The sequence below is a fragment of the Adiantum capillus-veneris genome, chromosome 13 (genome assembly GCF_014529385.1).
Source record: "Adiantum capillus-veneris isolate H3 chromosome 13, ASM1452938v2, whole genome shotgun sequence".
NCBI classification, from domain to species: domain Eukaryota; kingdom Viridiplantae; phylum Streptophyta; class Polypodiopsida; order Polypodiales; family Pteridaceae; genus Adiantum; species Adiantum capillus-veneris.
In genome coordinates this window covers 33,471,971-33,499,095 of record NC_140943.1, presented here as the reverse complement: position 1 = coordinate 33,499,095, position 27,125 = coordinate 33,471,971, and the positions used below count along the sequence as shown (strand labels likewise).

General features: G+C 44.3%; 1 protein-coding gene across 3 annotated transcripts in view; it reads right to left on the bottom strand.

The window, feature by feature from the left end:
* LOC147443789 (BTB/POZ domain-containing protein) overlaps positions 1-22,635 on the bottom strand; it is a 76,670-nt gene extending 54,035 nt beyond the window's left edge. For 2 of the 3 annotated variants that reach the window (XM_086526581.1, XM_086526583.1), the window contains exon 1: positions 21,835-22,635. In XM_086526581.1, the coding sequence (XP_086382707.1) occupies positions 21,835-22,109 (275 nt within the window). In that variant the 5' untranslated portion in view covers positions 22,110-22,635. The remainder of the gene's footprint in view (positions 1-21,834) is intronic. The other variant, XM_086526580.1, reaches the window with a different exon arrangement.
* Between the last annotated feature and the right edge of the window lie 4,490 nt (positions 22,636-27,125).

Genomic DNA, 27,125 nt, shown 5'->3' with positions numbered 1-27,125 from the left:
CAACATAACGACACAAAAACCCTGTAGGTCAAAAGTACCTTCTATCTAGGGCGGATTCCCTCGCTATCTGGAAGCTTTCTGGTAGCTGTCACAAAAATTCAGCGGGTTGTAATTCTCTGTTTTTCATTGGCAGGTGCCCAAAAGCCTGTACACGCATCCCAAGGCTCTCACGAGGCTCCCCTGGTGTTCCCTTGCAGTTTAGGTGCGAAACCCTAAACCTGCAGAAAACACAGCAGGCTGTAATTCCCTGTTTCGGATCGTTTTTAGCGCAACGAACACGCCTACGCGTGTCCCAAGGGCTCCCGCACACAATGGGACAGTTCCCTTGTGAATTGGACGAGTTTTCACGCGAGAAAACTCTCCAAACTCGCAATCTTTCGCGATGGACCTGTGCATACCTGTGGGGGATTAGCAATTAGCTAATCCGGTTCCTGTTCAGAAGGCTCTTGCCTTGGCAAACGCGCAAAACCCCCCAAAATTGTACACATTCATCTGAGTAGCCCAACTAGTGGGGCATTACCATATGTGCCAAAGGGGAGAGAGAAATGCACGAGAGCAAGTCATCGCGCTACATGAGACAGAGGAGAATTCAAGCTTTCCATTAAAGTTGTAGACCTGCACCCACTACTCACATACACACACACTGTAGGTCACTTAATGGCAAAAATCAGCCTCCTCTCTCAAATTGGGCGCCCCCCTCTTCATGCTGGAAGTGGTAAAGTCACCTGGAGCCACCATGTGTCCAGTTTACCCCTTCTGAGTTAATTCTGTAGTTCCCACTGACTTATAAAGTTATAAGTGACTTTCCGAGTGGCCCAGACTTCATTTGGCGTGCACAGTCTTCCATACTCATCAGAATTCAGTGCTAAATGGCCCAACCAATCCCAGACTCCCAATGTGAGAAACCTATTCGGCCGCAGCCGTTTCACTCTTGCCATGCAATGTCCACTTGCACCTTTTCAAGGGTTCCGCGGAAAACAAGTAAAAATAAAAATAAATAAAAAGATCTAGTACTTATTTACGGAAGGCAACAGGAAAAATACACCTCCTGCTGACACCGTCCCTTGTTACACCCTTGGACTTGTTTCTCGTCCAGGAGCTGAGAGGGGGTATTAGAGTTCAGAATCCAGATTCCTGTCTGATGGTGGCTCCATTATCTCCCCAGAGCAGATTAGGGAGTGTGGGGTGTTTTGTGGCTGTGTGCCTGGCCGTATGTGAGGTAGACGTACCTTATCTCAGCGATGCACTCCATGGTGTTGCCCACTTGGTAGGCTAGCATAAGGTGGGACCCTTGTTCCTAGGATTACCCGGGGTCATAGTCTACACTGTTATACAGTTCTGCTACTAAAATGTCTCCTAGGTCACTTTTAGTGAGTTTACATATTCATTAGCATTTATTCACCATTTTTATGGATTGTGGGGTTTTTATGCTGAGTAGAGCAATTTTCCTATTGTCCTCTACACTCTCTTGCGTTTTCTCTGCACCAACGAACGATCTCTTGCGATCTCCCTCTAGTGCTAGCTATTCCCTCCGCGTCGAGTCCCTACGCGCGTACGAGCACTTGCAGATTGCTGCGTGTGCTCGTTTGGTGGGCGATACGCGATTGGAGCTCGTCTACAAGGAGATCTATCACGATAGATCCAAGATCCATCGGCTGCCCAATCCTGAGAGGAGGTTTGTTCACAGTTCAAACGAGATCATCACCCGATTCACCCTTTTTCGCTGCATCTTTTCACACCCGAATGCATAGAGAAACTGTCATTAGCATGTTCCATGAGCTTTTGAATGTTCTTGGACTTTTGCTGCAAGCAGCAACGCCGAATCTCTTTCAGTAGTCCGTAGCAAAACTGTCCTATTGGAATTAGGGTTGCACGGAAACGCGCACAGCTTGGAGAAGACGAAGAAAGCTCAAGGCACACAACAAAGAGTGTATTACTTCGTGTGCAATGGAAAGATAGATAGCCCTAGAGTGATGGGGGTACATACAATGAACACGGGAAAAAACCCCCCTAGTGAGGGAAAAAATGCCCCGGCGGTCCTAAGTGTGTTCACACACATCACTACCACATGTATATGGTAACAAATCCCCCCTGGAGTGATGCGGTGAACAAGAGCTAGCACATGAGTAAAGGGAAGTGCCATGCCATGAGGACATGATCAGTCCACAAAGGGGAGTAAGCCCAAAGCTTTGCGGAAAGCTTCTAACTACTCACGAGACAATGCCTTTGTGAAAAGATCTGCAAGGTTGTCCAGTGTTGGCACATAAGCCAAGTTAATCTCTCCTGCTGAGAGCCTCTCCCTGACATAGTAGTAATGCACCTCAATGTCATGAAAAACTATTCCTGGCAACTGCCAATGCGCTCTGACTGTCAGTGTAAATAGTGTTGGCAGTGTCCTGTCCAACACGCAAATCGGCCATAAGGTGTCTAAGCCATACACACTTAACTGTAGCTGTGAAGACTGCCCTGTACTCAGCCTCACAACTAGAAGTGGCCACCGTAGGTTGCTTCTTGCTCAACCATGATATACATGAACTACCAAGCATGAAACAAAAACCACTTGTGGACACTCGCATGTCAAAACAACCAGTCAAATCTGAGTCCGAAAAAGCATGTAAGTCTAGCGGGAATGATCCCCCACGTGCTTCAAGAGGCGGCAAAGAAGCAACCATATCAGATTTTTGCAAACGCAGTTAACTGGCAAAATCCAGATGCCCAAAACATGCATGCCACAATTTTGCATCTGACACAGCCCTTGAATCCGCAACTGCATTTGCAAAATTTAGTCCACACTTGTTATACAAAGTGAGCTTATACAACCCACGGCACAAAAGGCCAGATGCAACAATTTCATCACCAAAACTGAGATCATGAACTGTACATCTGTCATCCACAAATTTGACTACAAGTCCCAGTCTAGCAAGTGCAGATACAGACAAAAGATTCTTCTTGATCCCAGTTACATAAAGTGCATCGACAAGTGCGAAAGAACTGCCATTTGCAGCAGTAACCACAATCTTTCCAACTCCTTGAACAGGATAAGAGACATTGTTGGCTCAAGTCACCATATTCCCTTGAGGGACAGACTCAATAGAGGTAAACAAATCACGATGTGAGGTAATGTACTTTGTAGCACCACTGTCAAAATACCACACATGTGAATCTACAACAACGGACATACATGCATCATGGACAATAGCATCATAAGTGCACTCTGCACTAAATGCCCATTCTGCATCTGCATCAGCATCAGCACCAGCATCACAATCTCCTTTGAAAGAAGACTCTACAATCGCTGCACTTGTATTGAACCCAGTAGTGGATCCAGCCTCTTTCTTCTTAGCCTCTTTTGCCTTCAATTTCGGGCACTACTTTACAAAAATGGCAACACATCTTCTTTTTGCCCTATCACCAAAATTGCCAGACGAAGTGCTGCCAGCAAAAGCATTAGGAACAGAAGTTTTTCCACTCGCAACAAAACCATAAGAAGTAGTTACATTGCTGTTCCCACTTTTTCTTTGAGCTGCAAAAGCCTTTTCAACTGCACGCTGCCTAGTGCTGTTTTTTCTAGAAAGCGACTCTTGCAACAGCAATGTGCATAATGCATCAAACTTGACAACTTCAGGATTTCCTTGGGTCATAAGTCTCCAAGTACTAGCAAAAGTCTAGTAAGAATCTAGCAAAGAATCAAGAACAATCTGCATAAGTAAACTGTCAAAAATGACTCCGGCAGATATTAGTTGCTCATTAACATCCTTGACACCAGCAAGGAAAGTGTCCATTTCATCTTCCTCATGCATAATCTTCGATTCCAGCTCTTTACGCAGCAATGCAATTTTAGCCTCATTGCGGCTTGCATAAAGACCAGTCAGAATATCCCAAGCCTGTTTTGCAGACTTTGTTGAACAAATGTAAGGAGTAATGGTGCGCTTCACATACAACGCAATCAACACATGAGCCTGCGCATCCTTTACATCCCAACGAGCTTGTTCTGTCGTAGGCAAAACAACTCTAACAGCAGCAATCCTTGCAACAAGACCTGCAACATCCTCAACATCGCCTACATCCTCAGAAACCAGGACGAACATCAATGCCCTGCACAATATTCCAGACACCCTTTGACACAAGAACATGTTGCATCATGTAAGCCCACATAGGATAATTGTCCCCATCCAATCTATCCTCACCGGCAAACACATCTGTGTTGTTGTCAACCATGGTAAATGCTGCACCTGATGTGAAAACTGCCCAAAAAGAGGATAAACGAAGCGGGAACAACACGTGCTATATAGCACAAACCATAGAAGACTGTAAGGGACCTGTTATGCAAAAAACGGCACTGACAGAACTTCTGTACAAAATGACGAAATAGCCTGTGCAATACTGCCTGTAGTGGAAACGGAGGCCGAAATGAGTCCGAATCAAAAATCTGAGCAGACTTCGACCTCTACGAAGTATCTCGAAATTTTTTTCGACCTGCGAGCGCTCGCCAAAGCTCACTGAAATCGGAGAAAGTGAGCACGCGTGTGCTGGAGCTGTTGGCAACTAAGCCCGAGAGGATGCAACCTGCTCTGATACCAATTGTTGGAATTAGGGTTGCAAGGAAACGCACAGCTTGGAGAAGACGAAGGAAGCTCAAGGCACACAACAGAGAGTGTATTACTTAGTGTGCAATGGAAAGATAGATAGCCCTAGAGTGATGGGCGTATATACAATGCACGGGGGGAAAAACCTCCTAGTGAGGGAAAAAATGCCCCGGTGGTCCTAAGTGTGTTCACACACATCACTACCACATGTATATGGTAACAGATCCATTTGTCCACGGGCAAGAAGGTATCCCGAAATGATTGATAATACGTAGCCAAGGTATCAACTTTCGACATCTTGAGATGGTTCCAAGCCGTGATCACATCCTCTTCGTACGTGCCTAGGCAACCATATCAAAGTGAACTCTTTCTTAAACTTTATCCATGTGTTTGGAGCTTCACTATATAAAAGTTTAGTCGACAACCATGTCTGAGCATTTCCTTTAAGAAAAGATGCCGCCTTTTGTACTTTGGAGACTCTTATCATAGATGTACCAGAAGTGTGGAAATCACTACCAGAACTGTCGAAGGAAAACAAGGTGTCCTCCTTTAAATTGCTAGATTTCTTTCCATGCTTTCTAGAATTCTGCTTGGATTTGCTTTTCTTGTTCTTTCTCCACTTCTTTCGCCTTTTTTCATTCTCGTTCAAACTAGAGAAAGAGGAGCTGTCTGAGTTGTCTGAAGGTGAAGAAGATCAAGGGTCATCCTCGAAGCGAACACGCTTCTTGGATCTAGTAGCCGCCTCGAAAGTCGATTTTCTACCCAAGTAACCAACAAAATCCTCAGACTCACTTTACTTCCGAGAATGCTTGTTGGCTTTCATCATTTGACTGAACTTTTGCTCAAGAGCATTGTCAAATTCTTCTTGCAAGTATAGTTTTTGCTTTTCACCTATCACCTTGCTTTGCTTTAGACTTCATGGCCAACTTGATAGGTGAGTGGTTTCCCTTTTGCCATTGAGAGTGAACCTCTTCAAGCAAATGATTCTTGATATAGTTCGGGTCCTTGGAGTACTTGATCATTCTCTCTGCACATGCATCAACCTAAAGTTGAGGCTTGTACTTAGTTCTATTGAGATCCCATGCTGGAAACTTCTTCTTGTCCTCCCCCCATTCCTCCAAAGAAGGCTTGCTCCTGTTAGAATCTTCGTTTGTTCTTTTTGTTTCTCCATGGGGTGGAGTGCTCTTCATCCTCGCGTGTACTCTGTGGGATGGTGTCTTCTTTGTCGGGGTCCCTACCTGAACCTATGTGTTGTAGAAAAAGGATTGGATCCTTGGTAGGAGAAGAATCATTGGTAGGAGAAGAATCATATGGGCTCTAATATGAGAGAGAGAGAGAGAGAGAGAGAGAAAGTAATATTTTAGCTACACTACGCCAAGAAAGAAGGGCTTGTCTCCCCTCCCCATGTTTCTCTTTTCACTCATTGAGAGCAGACCGTGCACTTAGCGGCTGGCCAATCGACGTGAGGTTGAAAAAAGCAAGAACCACAAGAATCCAAGTTCCTCGTGAACTTAAGAACCCAAGACTTCACTGTATGGTCATTGCGGAATAGATACTTCGCAAGGAGGTGATGAACATGGATGTGGCAAAGGAAAGAACCACAAGAACCACAGAATTTTTTTTGCTTGTTGCGGTCGCACGTAACCCACGTTCTCTTGGGCGTGTCAATTCCTAATCGTGTTTTTGAAGAGTGACAGGAAACCCAAGAAAGAAGGGCTTGTCCAGCCTCCCCTTGTGCCTCTTTTCACTCATTGAGAGCGGACCATGCACTTAGCGGCCGGCCAATCAATGTGAGGTGGGAAAAAGCGACCTTGGTGTGAGAGCAAGGCCGCTAAGGGGTGCGCCCGCGGAAAAGAGTAGAACTCGGGTGAAGAGAAGATCCTTCTCTAACATAGATTGCAAGCGAAAGAAGAACCTCAAGAACCTCAAGGCCCTCAAGAATCTCAAGAACTCAAGAACCTCAAGAACCCAAGAACCCAAGACCCACAAGAAACCCAAGTTGCTCGTGAACTTAAGAACCAAAAATCTCAGTGTATGGTCATCACCCGAAGCGGAATGGATACTTCGCATGGAGGTGATGGGCATGACAGTAGCGAAGAAGAATCTCACCACCAAGGAGGTTTTCCTGACCCTCCTCCTTCCCCATCTACGCCAAGGATTGTTCCAAATCTTATGGAGGCTTTGGTCAAGTCGATGATGGGACATGATGGCACAACAACAAGAAGCGAATCGTGTTGCAATGGCACAACAAGAAGCGAATCGCATTGCGATGGCACAACTAGAAGCGAATCGCATTGCCATGGAGCGTGACCGTCAAACCAGACAGGAAACCTTGGACCGCGAAGCATAGTAACACAGACCGGACGGAATTGGGGGTAATCGTACCGAAACGGCGTTCCGGCCGATTCTGTGCACCGAAACGGTGTCGAAAACGGAAAAGCGTTCGACCCGGAACGTAACAAGGGAACGAGCGGAACGGCCAACCGGAACGGGCGGAACAGGCATCCAAAACGGCCTGGCGGAACGGGCAGCAAAACTGGAAAAAAAAATAGAGAGTCAGAGAGCGAGTGAGAGAGGTGGCAGCTTGGGGGAGATTTCAAACCTCTCAAGACTAACATAAGGGAGGGACGGGGGGTCCTTTTTTCTTTAAAAGCTATCAATATGGCTCAAGCCTCGAGGCTCAAGCGCCATCAATATAGCACAACTTACAAGCTTCATTGGGGGAGAGGTGGATATCCTTCCCATCCTCTCCTAGATAATCCAAACCCTCAAACTCTTAAGAGTAAAAAAGAGACCCCCCCCATGGCATATCAACTTTGTGCCAAAATTTTCAAAGAGTGCACGCCAAAAGTTGGACGTAAACTTAACATCCCTATCTGAAACAATGGACTTTGGCAAACCACAGAGGGGGTACCAATACTTTATGAACAATCGTGCAACATCTTGTGCAGTAACTGTGGCCTTACAAGGAATCAAAATGCAAAATTTGTCGAAACAATCAACAATAGTTAAACATTGAGTGTTCCTTGAATGCTAACTTGGTGGTAAGTTAGTCACAAAATCCATAGAGATATCCTGAAAAGGTCCCTCGGGAATAGGCAGCAGAAGCAGGAGGCCTTGCTGCTTACCCCGAGAAGCTTTTACTTTTTGACATATAGTGCAATGTGTGACATAACTAAACACATCTTTTCGCATTTAGGCCAATAGAAAAATCATTCAATCTTTTCCAATGTGGTGTTCATACCCCTGTGCCCACCCGTGAGAGACTCATGTGCATCATGCAATATGGCTGGCCTAAGAGAGGGCAACACACATAAACGCTGACGAAAAAATAACAATCCATCACGAATGAGATAGTTGCTGGGCCTTGGAAAGCAAGGGCCTGCAACCGATACTTACCAAACTCCGAATCTGCAGACTGGTTCTTCATGCTGTCAAAAGACTCACCCTGTATAGAAAATGTGGTTCTTAACTCAAGAGCCAAAATCTGTCCTTTGCGACTCAACGCATCTGCGACAACAGGGTTAGCTTTTCCAGGCACATACTCAATCAAACCACCAAATTGCTCAAAAAATTGTGATCACCGCGCTTGGCGATCACTCCAATGTGCACTAGGCATAGACTGGAGCCACTTGAGGGCTTGATGATCTGTGCGCACTGTAAACTCTCTACCATACAAAAAATGCTTCCAATGCTTAAGAGAGTGAATGATAGACAAAAGTTCTTTATCATAAACTGAATAATTCTTTTCCGCACTATTGAGCTTCCGGCTAGGGAAAGCTGCTGGGCGACCATGCTGCTGGAGCACAGCGCCTATGGCGACATTGCTCGCATCCGTCCATACCTCAAAGCGGTCATCCCAAGAAGCAAGGATAAGACACGGTGCTTCTGTCACCGCAACCTTGAGAGCTGCGAAAGCCTCAATGGCTGCCTCAGGCAAGTCTACGCGCTGACGACGAGTCTTTACCCCTTTCAAAACATCAGTCATAAGTGCAACAATGCGTGCAAAATTCTCTATGTGCGAACTATATGCTTGACATAAACCAAGAAAAGAAGGCACATCATATGCAGTTTTAGGCAAATCCCCTGTTCCACCTTCGCGGGATCTAGCTTGACTCCTTCTGCTGAAATGATATAACCCAAATAAGTGACTTCAGTAAGAAAAAATTCAGACTTCTTAGCTGCAATGTACAACTGACACTCATCCAAACGAGTTAATATCCTTTCAACATCTCTTTCATGTTGTTCCCACGATGCAGAAAAAATGAGAATATCATCTAAAAAGATGAACACACATACACCTACCATGTCGCCGAAACGACCTACTATGAGACGATTGAACGTACCCACGGCTCCTGTCAATCCAAAAGGCATAACAATATACTCCCATTGCCCTCACTCGGTGCGAAAGGCAGTCTTGAAAATGTCGCCTTTGAATACCCGTACCTGATGGTATCCACTTTTGAGATCGACCTTGCTGAAAACCTTTACCCCATTGAGCCTATCAAGGATATACTCAATGCGAGGCATCGGAAACTTGTTCTTGACGGTCATCTTGTTTAATGCCCTGTAATCAACACACAAACGAGACGAACCGTCCTTCTACGAACGAACAAAATAGGGGCAGCAAAAGGACTTACACTAGGACGTATGAATCCTCTAGCCACCAACTCCGTGAGTTGTCACTCTAACTCTTCCTCATGTGACTCGTTCAAACGGTAGGGAGCCTTACTGACAGGCTGCGCTCCCTCCATAAGCTCGATGCGATGGTCCTCCGACCGCTCCGGTGGAAGACGAGGTGAAAGATCATCCTACAAAAAGAGATGTTTAAATTTCGTAAACAACTCCGAATACTTACCTGGAGCCTGAATGCTCTGGGAAACTGGGGCAGCATATATGAATGCTGCTTATGCTCCTCGTCGTAATTCACGCTTTACCTGCACATGCGAGATGAGAGGCAAAGAATGCAAGCCCTCCTCAGCACGAATGATGAGGGGGGAATCTGTTTTGGCATGCAAAGTGACAGTGAGAGCCTCCCAATCAACAAGAGGGTTCAGTTCACGAAACCACTTCATGCCTAAAATCATATCACATCTTGAGAGAGGAGACACAAGAAATTTCCTACTAAAAGAAGCTTGCTGAACGGTAAACATCACATCAAGGCACTCCTTCGTGATGAGAGAGTCCATACCAAGAGCGAAGCCAGAAACCTCGATACTGACTAACCTCTAGGCGGGCTCTCTCAACAAGAGGGGGACTAATCACATCATACATACTGCCTGGATCAAACAATATGATAAAACGTTGTCCTTTTACATGACCATAACACTTCATGAGAGATTCATCAATGTGTGTGTCAGAGTCATGAGAAGATGCAGGTTGTGTTGTGACAGAGTTTGTGGTAGTTGTGGGTGCCTTTGGTTCTTTAGGTGGGACTGTCTTAGGACAGTTTTTCTTAATGTGACCCTTAATGTGACATTGAAAACATCCACCTTCTTTAGCATAAATCACTTGTTCTTCAGCCGTGATGTATCCGCCTATAATTCCTTGAGAAGCTTTTCATCAGGGGTTAGCTTAGGTTTTGCAGGTGCTTTAGCTTTACCCTTAGATTCATTGTTAGAGTTCTTTTCCGAGGAATTAGAGAAAGAAGGGCTAGAAGAATTACCATTCTTACCGTTCTTACCATTCTGTGTGTTCTAAGAATTCTGCGGGGTTCCTTGAGAAGTCTTGTTTTCCTTGCTTTCCTTTGTTGTGTTTCATATCGTGGGCGAGAGCAATGGCTACCGCTTTGTTGAGATCAGGTGGATCGAGTACCTCGACATCATACTTGATATACTCGTCCAATCTGTAAAGAAATGCCTCCTTGCGCTTCTTATCCGATTTGCATAATTGAGTGCCGAGCTGCAAAACCCGATTAGAGAAAGACATAACCGACGTACCGTTTTGCTTGAGAGCTCGCCAATCGTCCTTCAGTCGTGCAAGGTACTGAGGTGGCATAAACCGCGCCTTGAGCTTGTCTTGGAAATCAGCCCAACTAAAAGAGAGGGGCGTGAGATCGTCGGCTGCCTTTAGGTGCGCGGCTAGCTGTGCCTCTTGCCAAGCCTGATACCAATTTATGGCATCACCGGCAAGGTACATAGCTGCCGTCAAAACTTTGTTGTTGCCTGTTTTCTTAGTTGTCGCAAAATAAGCATTAAATTGATACAACCAAGAATGAATAACAATAGCATCCATCTCACCGTCATACTTACTGAAAGTCAACTTCTCTGTGACTGGATTGTGTGCATCCGCCTCGTGGCTTGCGCCACTTGACAAACTCCCACGATCTTTGGGTGATTCGGTCTTCGAGGCTAGGACTTGGGAAATAAATTCTTGATGACGAATTTCCCTTTGAGCTTCTCGCTCCGCGTCCCTTTCTGCTTCGAGTCCTTTGCGTTCAACGCGCTCGCGTTCGAGGGCAAGTCGCTGGTCTTCTTGTTTTGCGGCAATAGCAATGCGCTCACGTTCCTGAGCAAGTCGCTGTTCTTCTTGTCTTGCGGCAAGAGCAATGCGCTCACGTTCTTGAGCAAGTCGATTCTCTTCTTGTTGTGCAGCAAGTTTGTCGTTTCTTTCACTCGCGGTCCTTGGCTTCTTGTGCACGGTCCTTTGCCGCTTGTTCATCTGCTTTGCTTGCGAGTTGTGCCAAGGCAACTCGATTTGTCTCTTGTTGTTGTGTCATCTTGTCCAACATTGACTTGACCATCATCTCCATAGGAGTGAGGACAACTCGTGGCGTAGATGGCGAAGGGGGAGGATTGGAAAAATCTCCTGGTGGGGAAAATCCTTCGTCGCCTCTCTCATGCTCATCACCTAAATGCGAAGTACCCATGCCGCTTCGGGTGACGACCATGCACTGGGATCTTTGGTTCTTAAGTTCACGAGGAACTTGGGTCTTGAGGTCTTGAGGTTCTTGAGGTTCTTGAGGGTTTCTTTCGCTTGCAAATCGCGTTGGAGAAGGATCTTCTCTTTACGCGAGTTCTACCCTTTTCTGCAGGCGCACCCCTTGGCGGCCTTGCGCTCACACCAAGGTTGCTTTTTCCCACCTCACGCCGATTGGCGGGCCGCTAAGTGCACAGTCCGCTCTCAATGAGTGAAAAGAGACACAAGGGGAGGCTGGACAAGCCCTTCTTTCTTGGGATTCCTATCACTCTTCAACAAAACACGATTAGGAACGCCACGCCCAAGTAAACTTGGGTTCGTGCGACCACAACAAGCACAAAAAAAAAATTCTTGTGGTTCTTTCCTTCAGTAATGCAGAACACTTCCAAAGCTCTGATATCAATGTAAGGTGCAGCGGAATAAATGTTGTATTTTCTCAAGATTAGTGATCTTTACTGCTCAAGGTTCCTTTTAGTTTCTTAGGGAAAGAGAGAGCTTTCCGTCTTGTGGAGAGTGCTATGATCACGAACAAAGTGAGTGGATTGTGCATGCAAGTGAATGAGACTGAGAGAAGGAGAGAGAAGAGATACGACACCGAGAGGTTGTAAAACCCTCCTCCGAAGGCCCCGCTCTCGTCGGCGAGAGTGGTCTACTTGATTGCACAAATGCATACAATGCAAATGCAATGGACTGATGCAATAGGACTATGCCGATGACGACGAAGACGGCGGCGACTTAGGCTGAAATCTGGGATCTTCTTGGTGGCTGAAAATGGCTGTTTTCTCGCTGTGTTAGTGGCTGAAAATGACTGTTTTGGTCGGGGTCGGATAGGTGATGAAAAACGCTGCTGTCCTCTACTTTTTGGCTGCGTTTTTGGGACGAAACTCCTTGCTGAAAAACGCTGGACAGCAGAGGGGTTTCGCCTGAAACTGCAGGTTTTTCAAGTGCTTAAGAAAACCCTTACCCGGCTATGATGACCTGCTGCAATGCATTGATGAAACGCTGCATTGGCTGAGTTTCTTCTAGCCTTAGTACCTTGCAAAAACGCTGATCTGCCCAAGTTGAAAAACGTTGGACTTCCCACTTGCTGGCGATCTCTTGCAATGGATGAAAACGCTAGGGCAGTACAAGGGATGGCTATGGCAGATTTGGTAAACGCCGGTGAGGGAGAGATGCTCTATGATGAAAACGCTAGGCTTGATGGGTTGGCCTCGCCAAGGGGATGGAGAGGGTTCTTGCTGAGAGAGGGTGGGACACCTGTTGCTTGGGGAAGCCTGCTGTGTCTTTGCTCATCTGCCAATTTGTGCTAACTTGGGTTTGCTTATAAATTAACTTACCCAATTTGCCCTACTTAGTACCCAACAAAAGTCATTTAATAAATAAGTGAAAAATGTCAAAAATAGGGAAAAATCGGATAAAGTCATCTGAAAAATCCCCAAACTGACTCTTATGAAATCTGATGGAAATGCTTATGCTTGTGCTTATGCAACCAGAGGATATGCATCTACACTGAGTGACTGAGCATGCACGGTCTACGAATAGACTCACAAAAGTGCCAGATCACTCCTAATCTAACTTGACTGGACTTTGACGGAAACCCTGTTATGGTGTAGCTTGTCCATGGACACATAGGGTTGGGATGTGTCACGTGACACCACGCTTCTTTTAAACAAGACTGCGCCAATTAAATGGCTGAAATTTAAGAAGCTTTTTTATTTCTTCTTGGCTGACGCAAGAGAATGAACGCGATATACGAGCTGCTTGGAACCATCTTCGGATGACCAAGAGAGATACAGTGGACGCTTATTGTGAGAGATTCTGGAGCTCTTTTCTACCCGCCTCTTTATTCAAGAAGATCTTGTTCAGAGAACACATTGAGCGGTTTACCTTGGGTCTACCTACAGAGATCCGAGATCACTGCTTGGAACAGAAGTCAGCTTCTATTCAGTAGTTGATGAGTCACGCGAAACGGGGCTTTGCCATTCACTCTGGCAGTCTGACCTAACCCTCCGAAGAGGTCATGACACAACGAGCCGAACAGACTTTAGCAAATGAAAGTAGAAAGGGAAAGAGCAACCCAGAAAAGAAGAATGCACGGCCCAAGCTGACTCCTCAGGAGAGAGCTCGCTTCATCAGGGAGGGGAAGTGCTTTGGATGCGGGGGAACATGGACATATCTCCACGAAGTGCCCTAAAAAGGCACAGAAAGAATAGAATGACAAGGACGACGACAGGCCTGAGAGTTCGAGAGCAGCTGAGGGACGTGGAAGCAAAGGCAAGATGAAAACAGGACTGGTTCAAGATTGTGTGGGTACCGATCCCAACACCATGGACGAGAGTATAGAACTTTGCCGAGCTTGGGGCAAAGTGAAAGATCAAGAGGCCCTGATCTTCTTTGATGGAGGAGCCAAGGCCAACTTCATTTCACCGGAATTGGCGGCGCGGCTCGAGATCACTCCCAATCGGATGGGACCACTTGCGGAGGCTGTTCAAGCGGCACCCGGCAAGGACGTAGCCATTACACCTGTCATTGGCAAACTTCGGTTGCATTGTCAGGGGTATTTGGGGCATGAGGACTTTTACATGATGCCTTTGGAAGGTTGTGATGTTCTCTTAGGGATTCCCTGGTACAAGAACAACGCCGTGGTCGATTATCGCGCGAGGAAAGCGACATTGACTACAGAGAAGGGCAGAACCATTGTACTTGATATTAAACTGAAGGGCGAGTCTGTCCCTATTGTATCGGCTTCGGCCATTTCTAAATTAATGAAATCCAATCTATTTGTTTATTCGATCTTTATGAAAGAATTGAGCGATAAGGATAGGACAAATATGTCTAAACTTGAAAAAGAACGCCAAGATTTTCTCCTCTCACGCCGATTGCTTCTCAGAGGGCCTACCAGGCAAGTTACCACCTGCTCGTCCTGAAGATCATACCATTGATCTGATACCTGGAAGCACACCACCAAACTGGCCACCTTACCGTGTGAGCCGAGCACAGAATGAAGAGAGATTATGAACCAAGTGAAAGACCTCTTGGAAAAGGGTCTTGTCCAGCCTAGTACTTCACCGTATTGCTCTCTAGTGTTGTTGGTTTTGAAGAAAGACGGATCTTGGAGAATGTGCATCGATTATAGAGCTCTCAACAAAATCACCATCAAGAACAGATTTCCGATTCCTAGGATCGATGATATACTCGACAGATTACAAGGATCCTCGTGCTTTAGCAGGATTGATTTGAAGAGTGGATATCATCATATCAGAATCGCGCCGGGAGACGTCTACAAGACAGCTTTTTGAAAGATGTTTGGGTTATTTGAGTTTTTGGTGATGCCTTTTGGCTTAACCAATGCTCCTGCGACATTTAACCGGATGATGGACAGAATTTTTCGAGAGTCGGGCTATTTGTTGGCACTTTCTTTGACGACATCATTGTTTTCTCCAAGAATGAGGCAGAACACAGAGATCATCTGCTTCAGGTCTTTCAGGCATTACGAGATCACAAGTTAGTGATTAATGCAAAGAAAAGTGAATTTTTCCTACAAGACATACACTTTTTGGGACACATTGTCTCAGCAGCAGGAGTGCGAATGGATCCAGCCAAGATAGAGACTATCCGTGATTGGCCCGATTTGAAGAATGTCCATAAAGTTATAAGCTTCTTGGGACTGTGTTCGTACTACAGGCAGTTCATTCGAAAGTTTGCAGAGGTTGCTTCCCCTTTGCATATCTTGACACAGAAAGGAGTCCCTTTCTCCTGGGGATCCACAGAGGTGACTGCCTTTCAAACATTGAAAGAGAAATTGACTACAGGACCCGTTTTGACTTTGCCGGACTTGCAGAAGTCATTTGAAGTATATTGTGATGCTTGTGGTCGTAGTCTGGGTGCGGTCTTAATGCAAGAAGGCCATGTCATTGCTTACGAGAGCCGATTGTTCTCAAGGCCGAAGATGACAGCTCAGATTTATGAGAAAGAGCTTTTGGCGGTTATCCATGCTCTTACTCGGTGGCGGCATTACCTACTCGGAGCGGATTTTACTGTCTTTACAAACCATCAGAGTTTGCGCTACTTCTTGTCAAAGAAGCAGCTTTCTGAAAAGCAGATGCGGTGGGCGAACATCTTGTCACAGTTTCACTTCCGAATTGTCCATGTTCAGGGACAAAAGAATGTAGTGGCAGATGCTTTGTCTCGGAAGCCGTTGGTTCTATTTCCACGATACATCAGAGGAGCTTCGAGGATATGGTCGACAAGTATGCCACAGATACAGATTTTGTAGACGTTTTCACACGAATGCAGGATGGGGAGACAGTAGCGGGATATTCCATTTGTGATGGCTACTTGATGAGAAAAACCATGTTGTGCATTACACAGCCGTTGAGGGAAAAGGTTATGACTAAATGCCACTGTCCACCTTTTACGGGTCACCGCGGCATTGCTACCACCATGAAAGGGGTAGAGAGATACTTCTTTTGGCCGAGACTCAAGAAGGATGTGAAAGAGTTTGTGCGCAGTTGCTTGGTATGCCAGAAGGTCAAGTTTGACAGGCATAAAGCAAAGGGATTTTTACAGCCTTTACCCATACCCACCCGCCCCTAGGAAAGTATTGCAATGGATTTCATTTTTTATCTTTCGAGAACACAAGAGTGGTCACGATGGTATCTGGACTGTTATTGACAGATTTAGTAAACAGGCTCATTTCATTCCAGTGAAGAAAACAGTCAAGCCGGATCACTTAGTGAGACTATTTGTGGTCCAGATTTTCAGATTACATGCATGCCTGAGACGATTGTCTCCGGCAGGGACCCCAGATTTACGAGTTTGTTTTGAAAGGCAATTTGGGAGAACATTGGCACGCGGTTGCAGTTCTCGTCATCGTTCCACAAGCAGACTGACGGGCAATCTAAGATTGCCAACTCAGTGGTTCTAGATTTATTGAAGTCTTATATCTCGGATCAGAAGACTCAATGGGAAAAGTATCTACCTTTGGTGGAATTTGCCAACAATAACACGATACACTCTTCGACGGGGAAGGCACCATTTGAGATTGTTAAAGGTGCTGCAAAGGTTCCACCCTTCCTAAGCACGAAAGATAAGATTTTTGAAGCGGATGAATATACGCGAGACTTAGATACGGCTTTTGCCAAGGTTCACGAGACTTTGCAGAAATCTCAAGAACGACAGAAAAAGGCAGCGGATCACCATCGTCGCAACTTGAAATTGAAGGAGGATGATTGGGTGCTCTTACGTTTTGAGAAGGCATGCCTGAGAAAGAAAAAGGGAAAGGAGAGGCTTTTTCCAAAGCTTAGTATGCGATACTACGGACCTTTCCAGATCACTGAAAAGATAAATGATGTCTCCTTCCGACAAAAACTGCCTGATACTTGGAGGATTCACAATGCATTTCATGTGAGTCTCTTGAAACCTTTTATAGGTGATGTGCCTGATGATGGGGAGCCTTATGCGCAACCCGAAGTGGAAGAAAACGAGAAAATCCTTGTTCCTGAACAGATGTTGGCACATAAGGATACGAAGAATAAAGATAAAGTCTGAAGGGGGTTCTTGGTTAAGTTCAACAACTATCCTGCATTGGATGCGAAGTGGATGGAGGAGGAGAACCTAGCAGATACTCCTCAGATTATGAAACTTTACCTCGATGCTTTTGGTTTAGCATAGTCTCCTCCAAATGGAACCCAGAATGCAGCTTGGCCGGAGATCTGGTGCAGTGGGATGCACAAGGAGGGAGTCACTCCGCTCCTTTGTCAACAGATGCCTTGATTTTGATACTAAAGTCACTGATGTCTCTTTGAGCTTCAGGGATACTGAGAGCTGATAGTCTTTTGCCGAATGACTTTATGAAATGGAATTCCTAAATATGATACTGATTTGTTCTTGACTTCTTTTTTAATGGAGGAACTAATAGACAAAATGACTGCAGCATTTTGGTCTAATTGATCTTGAATAGACATGGTTGCAATAGGATTTAGTCAATCAAACATCGATGAGGTCCCGATTGGATCTAGATGCAATTGCTAGCTACATTGCCGACTAAGATCCGAATGAATGTTGAATGTCTTGTGATGTCTAGTGATGTCCTATGATGTCGTGTGATGTGACTGTCGATTGATACATGTGCTAGATGTGTCGATTGGTACACGTGCTAGATGTGTGTTCCTAGTACGTAGGTACTAACAATCAGTGTCTGCTGTTTATGGCCTCTATCTGTTTTGCAGGTGTAATTGAGGGCGATTACAATGCTTTCAAGAGGGGGGTATGTCACAAAGTGATGACGTGGCTGCCAGAGAGGAAACCTAGACTGCTGCTGAAAACCCTAAATCTGCAACCCCTAAAATCTGCTAAAAACCCTAACCCTAAATTCTGCCCTCACCTAACCCTAACCCTAGGGGAGCAGGGAACCCCGGAAAAAGCGTTGGCATGCTGACGTGGCACCGTACGGCAAGGCCCGGATTTTGCGGCGGAAATCACGCGCTGGGAAAAAAGCAGCTTTTGCCTACGCAATTGGAAATAGAGAGAGAGAGAATACTTTTGCTTTATTTTTATTAAAGCCCATGAGAGCTTGAGAGAGAGGGAGTTTGCTTTTGATCTGAAGCTTTTAAGGCTTTGCTTTTGGCATCCCTTGTAAACTTTAAATAAGTGGTTTGGGCTCCCACTCTACAGAGCATCTGGACGCAAAGTCTGAGAGTGAGACCCGAACCATTCGTGTACTTTGAACTAATTAATACATAAAGAATTCCTGCTTCGATGGCACACACCAATGTATAGCGGCTCCGACAGAGCATTCCGGAGCAATTTTTCTCATGAGCTGGGCTCTTGGACGTCAATTTCAATCATCACAGGTAGCTGGTTGATTGTGTTATGTGTTTGGTTTTCAGTCGACATATTTTCAGACCGATGAGGTATTGCACCAAATTCCCGACCACTTTGCTCACAAGTTGCGCTTTCTTGCAGTGAAGACTATGTATGATTGTGTGAGACATTCTAGAGAGTGATTTTAGCACGGTTTTATGCAGATCATACTATGTATGTATTTGCGGATACAACTTGAACTAGGTATAGCTCGCAGATAGGAGGTTCACGGATATACATGTGTTTCGAACAAGTAAAGTTTCCATAGAGCTACGCGTGCAGGAGTGAGCTCGGTTGCCATGCTTATGGTACATGTATGCCATATGTGGATTTATGATTGAGACGGATTGGTTTCGAAAAGGTTTATGCTTACGGTCCGCAGGTTTTGTCTTGCTTCTCTACGTCGTGGTTGGAGCGAAAGGGACGCGAGTCTTTGGGGCCAAGATCTCTAGGCACGAAACTCCACGGGGCCAGTGCAAATCTATTGTGAACTGTGAATTGTTTTGAAGTGGTTATTTGGTGCTGTCGTGATTGATTCTTGACTTGGAGTGTCCAAGTCTGTCACAACAACAGCGTTTTTCAGCATTGAACTACAACATTTCCCTAGTACTAAAGACACGTTGCCTGAGTACCAGTTTGGAATGCATAGAACGAGGCAAATAAGTCTTTATCAAAGCTTTTGATCAACTACTCTTGAAGAGGTATAGTCTGCTCTTGCACAAGCTATCTATTTTACATGCGGTTCGATGTTGATAGTCACACAAGAGCCATGGAAGCATGAGTGGAACACAAGCTATCTATTTTACATGAGGTTCTATGCTGATGGTCACACAAGAGCCATGGAAGCATGCATGGAATATTGGTGAGTATGGTTCTGGTTTTTTCCCTCCATCATATCATTAGATGCGCACAACTTTCTTGGATAAATTCTTCGTAAACACCCAAAAGGAAGTTGATAGGTTGATCTTGAAATAAATTGATCAAACAAGACGAACTATAGCAAGTGATCGATGGTCAAAAGTCCAGTATAGGCTGCTAATTAGTGCGATTCTATTTAGTCCTCGAGGGGAGTGATTCATTAAAGCAATGGATAGCTTGAGGGGGATTAAGACAGGGAGCTTTATAGGTGATATCATAATAGAGACAATTAATAAAAAAAGTGTCCCTAATGTAGTACAAGTGATCATGGACAATGCCAAAAATTATCGATCAGTTGTTCATCTCATGGAGGAGCACCTCCCTAGCTTGCACATGTTTGGCTACAATGCACACAACTTGAATCTTGTGTTGCAAGATTGGGTTAAAAGAATGACACTAATTGGTTTAAAATAATTATAGACAAACCAAGGAAGGTGGTGAAGTTTGTTTTGAAGAGAGAACTTGTTTTGGACATGTATCAGCAACGTATGTCCACAATGCTGAAGCTATCGTGTGCAATAAGATTTTGCACAAACTTTACACCATGGTAAGTCTGCTACAAAACAAAAATGCTATTTTAGAGACATTTGTTTGTGATTCTTTTTACAAGTGGGAAGCTAAGCAACTGGAACGAGTAAAAACGAAGATGAGGTCCTTGAAATTGCTTATTGATGACAAACACTTTTGGTTTGATGTTGGTAACACATACACGGTAATGAGGCCTCTGATGATATCCTTGCGACAGTTTGACCTTAAGTTACCTAATATAAGGAAGGTGTACATGGGCTGGTACAATGTTCAAGAGGTTTTGAACTCTCCTTTAGAGCCTATAAATTGTTTGATTAAGCCTTGGAGAGTACTATTTAATAAAGCTAAAAGGATATTTAAATAAGTATGTACATTTTCTAGCCTGCATAGTAGTGTTTTTGGAACCAACACTTCAGCATTTTTGTAGCTCAGTAGGCCACCGATTGAAGACCCTCCGATCGGCGTTTTGGATGCAGCAAGTCCAGCGTTTTAGATTCAGTGAAACCAGTGTTCTAAAACCAGCAAGGACAACGTTTTTTAAGCAAAAGAACTCAGCAAATTCCAGCAACAATTCAACATGTAGAGGATCAGCCAGAAGATAGTATTTCCAGCCGTCGTCGTCGTTTCGTCGTCACCGTCGTCTACAGACTTAGACTCACATTGCATCATAGTCTCACGACTTGCATCAGTGTCTTGTACCATATTTGGGCAATCAATAGAATAGACCTCTCTTGTTATCGAGGAAGGGGCCCATGGAGGAGGGTTTGACAACATTCTGGTGTTGTATTCTTCTCTCTCTATCTCTCAGTCTCAGCACCTTCATTCGAAGTGTTCATCACTTTGTTTGTGTCCATTGCACTCTCTCACTAAAGGAATGGAAGGCTCTCCCTTCGTAAGTAAAAGGAACCCTTGAGCACAGTTCAGAGCACTCATCTTGAGCAAAGTTCAACATTCAGTTCCGCTGCACCTGACAATATTCCTAATTGGATGAGATTACCTGGGTATGTAATTTTAGTGCATCAAGACACCCGCGGAAGATCAATGCGGTCTGGGTGTGATGGCTAATTTTACTACGTCGGAATGTCAAGAGTTCCGATCTGGACGAAAAAAGAAGCCAACTCCTTGATCAAAAGAGCCCAAAGGAGTTCTTAACCAAAAAAAAAAAAAAGAGCAAATCGATTGTCCCTCGGAAGCAGCTCATTTTGGTTGGGATGTACATCAGTCAAACATTGTTACTGCTTTCTTGAATGATAACATATTTGAGGAAGTTTATGTAATGCAACCTCGGGGTATTGTCAAGAAAGGACAAAAGGATAAAGTGTGCAAATATAAGAAAGCATGTCACAAACTGCTCACGTGTCAAGCCCTGAAGAATGGAGCCAACTTGTAGATCACGGACGAGGGGCCTAAACCCTAAGAAGAACAAGTAACAGAAGAAGAAGTCCTACCAACTTATGAGGACCCCGTCCGATGGGGCCCCAGTGACATAAAGGAATTAAAAAGCAGGACCCACACACCAACCGGGGACAATCACTAACCGTACAAAATGGCGAAGCAACGGTGGTGTAACTCTAACATAGTCACCTAAGTTAAATGCAAGATCGTCAGCATTGCCCCGAGAGAAGAACTTACGAGTGCTTCAAATGAATCCACTTACTCTCTATGTTGCTCTCCTACTATTCAAGCATTGGCACCATGGTTTAAGATGCTCTTAACAAGGAGGCAGCCTTTCTCAACTCGTTCCTCTTTCATTAGTGTTGGGCATTTTTCTTCAAATCTTTTCAGAATGCTCATTGCTCTTATTACAGCTTAACTAGTGTCAACGACCCTACAATACAGTTTTACCAATGCATCTTGTTCACTACCTTCTTTAATAAATGCCGCTTTTCATGAGGATCTGCACTTTTACTTGCTACTTGGGTATACAGTAAACACCCTCTGATGTCTAAGCACTCAGCCTATGGATTTAGTCTTACTCAAATGTGAGACCTTGGCAAGAATTAATGGTCAGAATGGGCACCTGAACACTGAGCTGCGAGAAAGGATGAGGCGATGAAGGCAATAGGTAGAGCCCATGGCATGGACAACTATATCGGAGAAGGCACCAGCATTCCACCCTTCTGATTGGACATGTTCGCAGAGGGCTGCAAGGTTACAATCAAGAGCTCGAATTTCATCACTGCTGTCCGCATCAGAAACAGCAGAGGAAGTAGGGGTAGATGTGAGTGTCATAATGTTGCTTAGCTTGGCTGCAAGATGCTGCTTACTTGCCCCACTCAATCCACCTGCTGGCATTGTTACCTCTCCTCCCTTCCAGTTTTCCCGTCCTCTCACTTTTTCTGGTCAATCTGCAAAGGGGATGACTTGGTTTATTGCATATGGTTTGCGGAAAGAGTATGCATTTCTCTTCTGAGTTGATGTGTGTTTCAAGCGTAACTTTGTTTTACTTGAAGTCGCTATCTGCGGCGCTGCTGATAGATTAGGTTCCTCTATAATTTCGTTTTGCAGACTGTAAGAGGGAGAGCTTGCAGAAGAAACCCTAACTCGATATATTGAACAATAACCTACGCGCCGCTGTGAAACCCCAATCCGTGAGCACGGAATGACTCCGTCTTCCTCAAAGTCGCGAAGAAATCTCTAGATTATGATTTCGATAGAGCATGGCAAGAGCTTGACTTCCTGCCGCAGGATGGCAATGCATGTCCCTGCGAGAAACAGGAGATCAACGACCCATCACGTTTTCGAAGGTTGATTGACACGAGACACAGATTTCTTCATTTGATTTGAAGAAGCAAAACGCATTTCAAGAGAGGCTTTAGCCTAGCCTAATCATTTTATTCAACAAGATTCCGACTCGATTAACGCTTGAGGGATTCTTGACAAGGGCATTTACCATTTCTAAGGTTTTTCTTATACATGCTATAGGCTATAGGGAGACCATCTACCACCAACCTCCACCACAAAACTTAAGTTTAAAAGTACATTTGGAATCCCATACATTCTAATAATCCATAGATCACTAGTATCATCTAGTAGCATATCATGGAAGTGCTCACTCTTTGCAATCCACCAATTCCTCTTAGAATCTCAAAAGGCCCAATCTCTTTACCTATCTTTACCAATTCCTCTTTGAATCTGGGAAGCCCAATTCCTCTTTGAATCTTGGAATGCCCAATCTCTTTACTTATCTTCTTCATTTGTGTTGATAGGAACTTGCAGATTGTACAATGGTGTACATAGCAAGTGCCATGGTATCCACACACCAAAGTGTAGTTTAAAACTATCTCCTAGATGTGGAAAATTTTTTGAAACACTAATTAGAGTCAGAGTTTGATTAATGAAGCAAATTCCTTTTATATGTGTAAGGATTAAGGTGGCTTGATAAGTGTATCATTCATAAGGATGATTAAGCAATGATCAATGGCACAACACACAAGATGTAACAAGCTAAAAATGAGCTTTATTATTGATCATAAACTCACACTAGAAGTGCGTACAAGATGGGCTACTTGAGTAGAAGTAGCTAGTGTAGTAGAATGTAGTATTACCGATGAATTTGTCCATAAGAGGCACCTCAAATCAGCCCTACAAATATGAGAACAACCCATGAGACTAGCGGTTTGAACTCATGTACAACTCGTTTGGATGCTAATACACGTCATACACATCACATGGAAGCCACGTGACACAATGCCACATAGGATAGTGACTAAACTAGGGAAGGTACACACTATATGTTGGTGCACATGCCAAAGGCCATATACATAGCAATCATCCCCTTGGAATTCAGGCTAGTGAATGAATTGCATAGAGACTAATGTCACACAAGCTATGCCACACTGGTTCCTGAAGTCACACAAACTATGCCACATAGGCTACAAAAGGTATCTCACTGGATCATGGTATCAAACACACCAAAGATCCCTCCCCTTGAATAGAAGCCAAGGATCACTCATATCCTCTACAACACGTCATTGTAATCATTCTCCTCATAGTCTACAAGGAGACTGCTCCCCACTTCTTCCTTGTTTTGGTCATCTTCGATTTTTGCAAGGTTGGCTTGTCCTTTGTGCTATTGTTATTGCTGCTACCTCTACTTTGACACTTGGATGGTCTAGTGTCCATGCTTTCCACACTCATGACACTTCTTTTTATTGGGTGAACTAAATGAAAATACTTATGTTGATGATGATGCAACAAATGCTCCTCCATTTTCTCTACTAGATTCTAACTTCTTCAATTGCTTCCTCTCTTCCCCATGCAATGTGTTGATAACATGCTGCAAGGTTGGTGCAAGGTCTTTCTCTTTTAGGACAGTGACAATGTGGTCTCATGAGGGAGGTAATGCTCACAAGAACTGCCATTCTGTCTTCTTTGGGAACCTCACAATTGATGTATGTGACTTGGGTAATGACGCTCATTAGTCTATTGACGAGACTAAAGATGTCCTCCCCTTGAAGCATGACTAATTTTTACAAGCTTTTCTTCAAGCTTATTCTACTTGTTTTATCTTCGCATCAAATTTATTCTGTAAAATGTTCCATGCTTGAATTGTAGTGGTCCTCCCCTTGAAGCATGACTAATTTGTACAAGGTTTTCTTCATGCTAATTCTACTTTGCTTTATTTTCACACCAAAATTCTCCACTAAAATGTTCCATTCTTGAATTGACAAGACTAAAGATGCCCTCCCCTTGAAGCATGACTAATTTGTACAAGCTAGTTCTACTTAGCTTTATCTTTGCACCAAAATTATCCTTTAAAATATTCGATGCTTGAATTGCAATGGTGCAAGTGTCAATGAAGTGCAATTATCATGTAGCGCAATGACAATTATTCCTAAATCATGTTCTCCCCTTGGCTTGAGCTTGTGCACTTGGTGCTCTTGTTTGAGTGTCCTCGCTAGTGGATGGTTCATTGGATGGCCTAAGCTTGACAACAAACCATGATTGCTTTTTCATAAGATGCCTCTGCAGCTTGGCTTGCCGCATGTGGAACCCTCGCCATTAAATTCCTCTACGCCCTTTTCTCCCATAACGCAATTAGAGGGCTTAATACTTGGAGGTGTTACAAAGTCAATGTCTACCTCTTTGCAATAGCATAAGCACTCCCAGAAATGAAAATGAGTGCATACATTTCACATTGTGCTTAGCCATGTGAGATTTTGAATTTTAGGGTTTTTTTCTTTGCTTGAATTTGAGAGTGGTCCTCCTGGAATCTCTTCAAATTCCTCCTTGAAAGGCTTTGATTGGTTATAAGCTTTGATGGCTTTGAATATTGCTCTACACAGGCTTTAATACTCTACTACTTATGAGAGCTTCCCCTTATGGAGCAATGGATGCTACTTGTGGGAATAGAGGATATTGTAGAGCCATGAGAACAAAGTCTTGGCCAAGAGGCTCGGGAGCTTTGGGAGAAGGATAAATCGTAGGAAAGGGGTCTTGGCCAATGGGCTTGAGGCCCCAGGGTTCTTGGAGGAATGAGGGCGCTCGCAAGAACCCCTATCTGTGGACACAATAAGCCAGTAGGTTGGAATGAAGGGTTCCACTTGGCTGCCCAAAAATGGCAAGTGTGGGAAGGATGTACACTAGATTTAGTACCTTATAGGCTCAAATGAATGGAGCTTTTGGAGTTCATCCTCCTACCCCAAACCAAAACAAAGCCAGGTATTGAGCATGCCACCTTGGAGGTCAATAGTCCATACATAGTGTGCTAACCACAAGGCCTAATGGGTTTGCAAGTCGGTGATGCCCAAAAATAAGCTTCTTATGTTTGGCTTAGCAACAGGCTCCCCAACACACACAAACACTCACTTGGTCTTCCAAGGGCATGCCCATACATGATCAATCAAGTGCTTGGTTAGTAAGAATGACTACTAATACTCTCGATGTTTTAAAAAATGAATAAGCAAGAAGATTCCCATCGTCCTATTAAACCAAACGCCCCCCTCGTCGCCTATCTTCGCCGTCTATCATGAGCACGTACCCAATCCTCATCTGCTTCCTACCTTTTCCCTTCCTCCCCTCGCCGACTACCTTCGCCGCCAAGCTCGACAAGCTTGCTGCCCTGCTTTTAGCCTGGCGCCCCACTCTAGGCATAGAGAGAGCGAGAGTCTTGCACTGCAAAACTATTGAGAGAGAGAGAGAGAGAGAGAGAGAGAGAGAGAGAGAGAGAGTTCCATCTCCTCAAAGCGGTCCTTCATCTCCCTCGTGAAATCTTAAAACAATAGCCCTTGAGCAACATGACGAGAGAGAGAGAGAGAGAGAGAGAGAGAGAGAGAGAGAGAGAGAGAGAGAGAGAGAGAGAGAGAGAGAGAGAGAGAGAGAGAGAAGTACTAGTGCTCATGTAGCCTGAGAGTTCTCTCATTTTGTGGCTTCGATCAAATATAAGTGTGGCAGAGAGAAAAGAGAAAAACTGTGTAGATTCTCCTCTCATTTCTTTTTCAAAATGTGTAGAACATACTAAATAGAATGCTAGAATCATACAAAGCTAACGATTTCTCATGGCACTAATACCAGTTGTAAAGATTAGGGTGGCTTGATAAGTGTAGCATTAGTAGTGATGATTGGGTGATGATCAAGCAATGATCGATGGCACAAGACACAAGATGTAACAAGATGAAAATGAATTTTATTATTGATCATAAACTCACACTAGAAGTGTGTACAAGATGGGCTCCTTAAGTAGAAGGCGTTTGTAGTACAATGTAGTAGCACCAATGAATCTCGCCCTAGCACCAAGAGGCATCCCAAATTAGCCCTACAAAATATGAGAACAACCCATGCAGCTAGGGAGGTGGTTTGGACTCATGTACAAATCATTTGGATGCTATTACACCTCATACACATCACATGGTAGTCACATGACAAGCTGACATGTAGGATAGTGACTAAACTAGAGAAGGTACACACCATATGTTGTTTCACATGCCAAAGGCCATACACATACATGGAAGTCACATGACAAGGTACCACATAGGATAGTAACTAAACTAGGGAAGGTACACACCATATGTTGTTTCACATGCCAAAGGCCATAGACCCAACATTTTGTGCATAGATAGGGCATGTCTACCCACATGTAAGGTTTCCTATTTGCAAAAAAGTGGCTAGATGAGCTTAAGTCAATACATGCATGTAATATGTACGTAAGAGACTCCATATGTCTTTCTCCTATGCATGTTTGTAATCAATTTGTACATTACTAGTTATCACTATGAATCAAGGCCAAAAAATAATCCTAGCCAATGTGATATGCATAAAAACACTAACATTCGGTGACTACATCCCATCAATCTTATAAGTTTCGTAGAT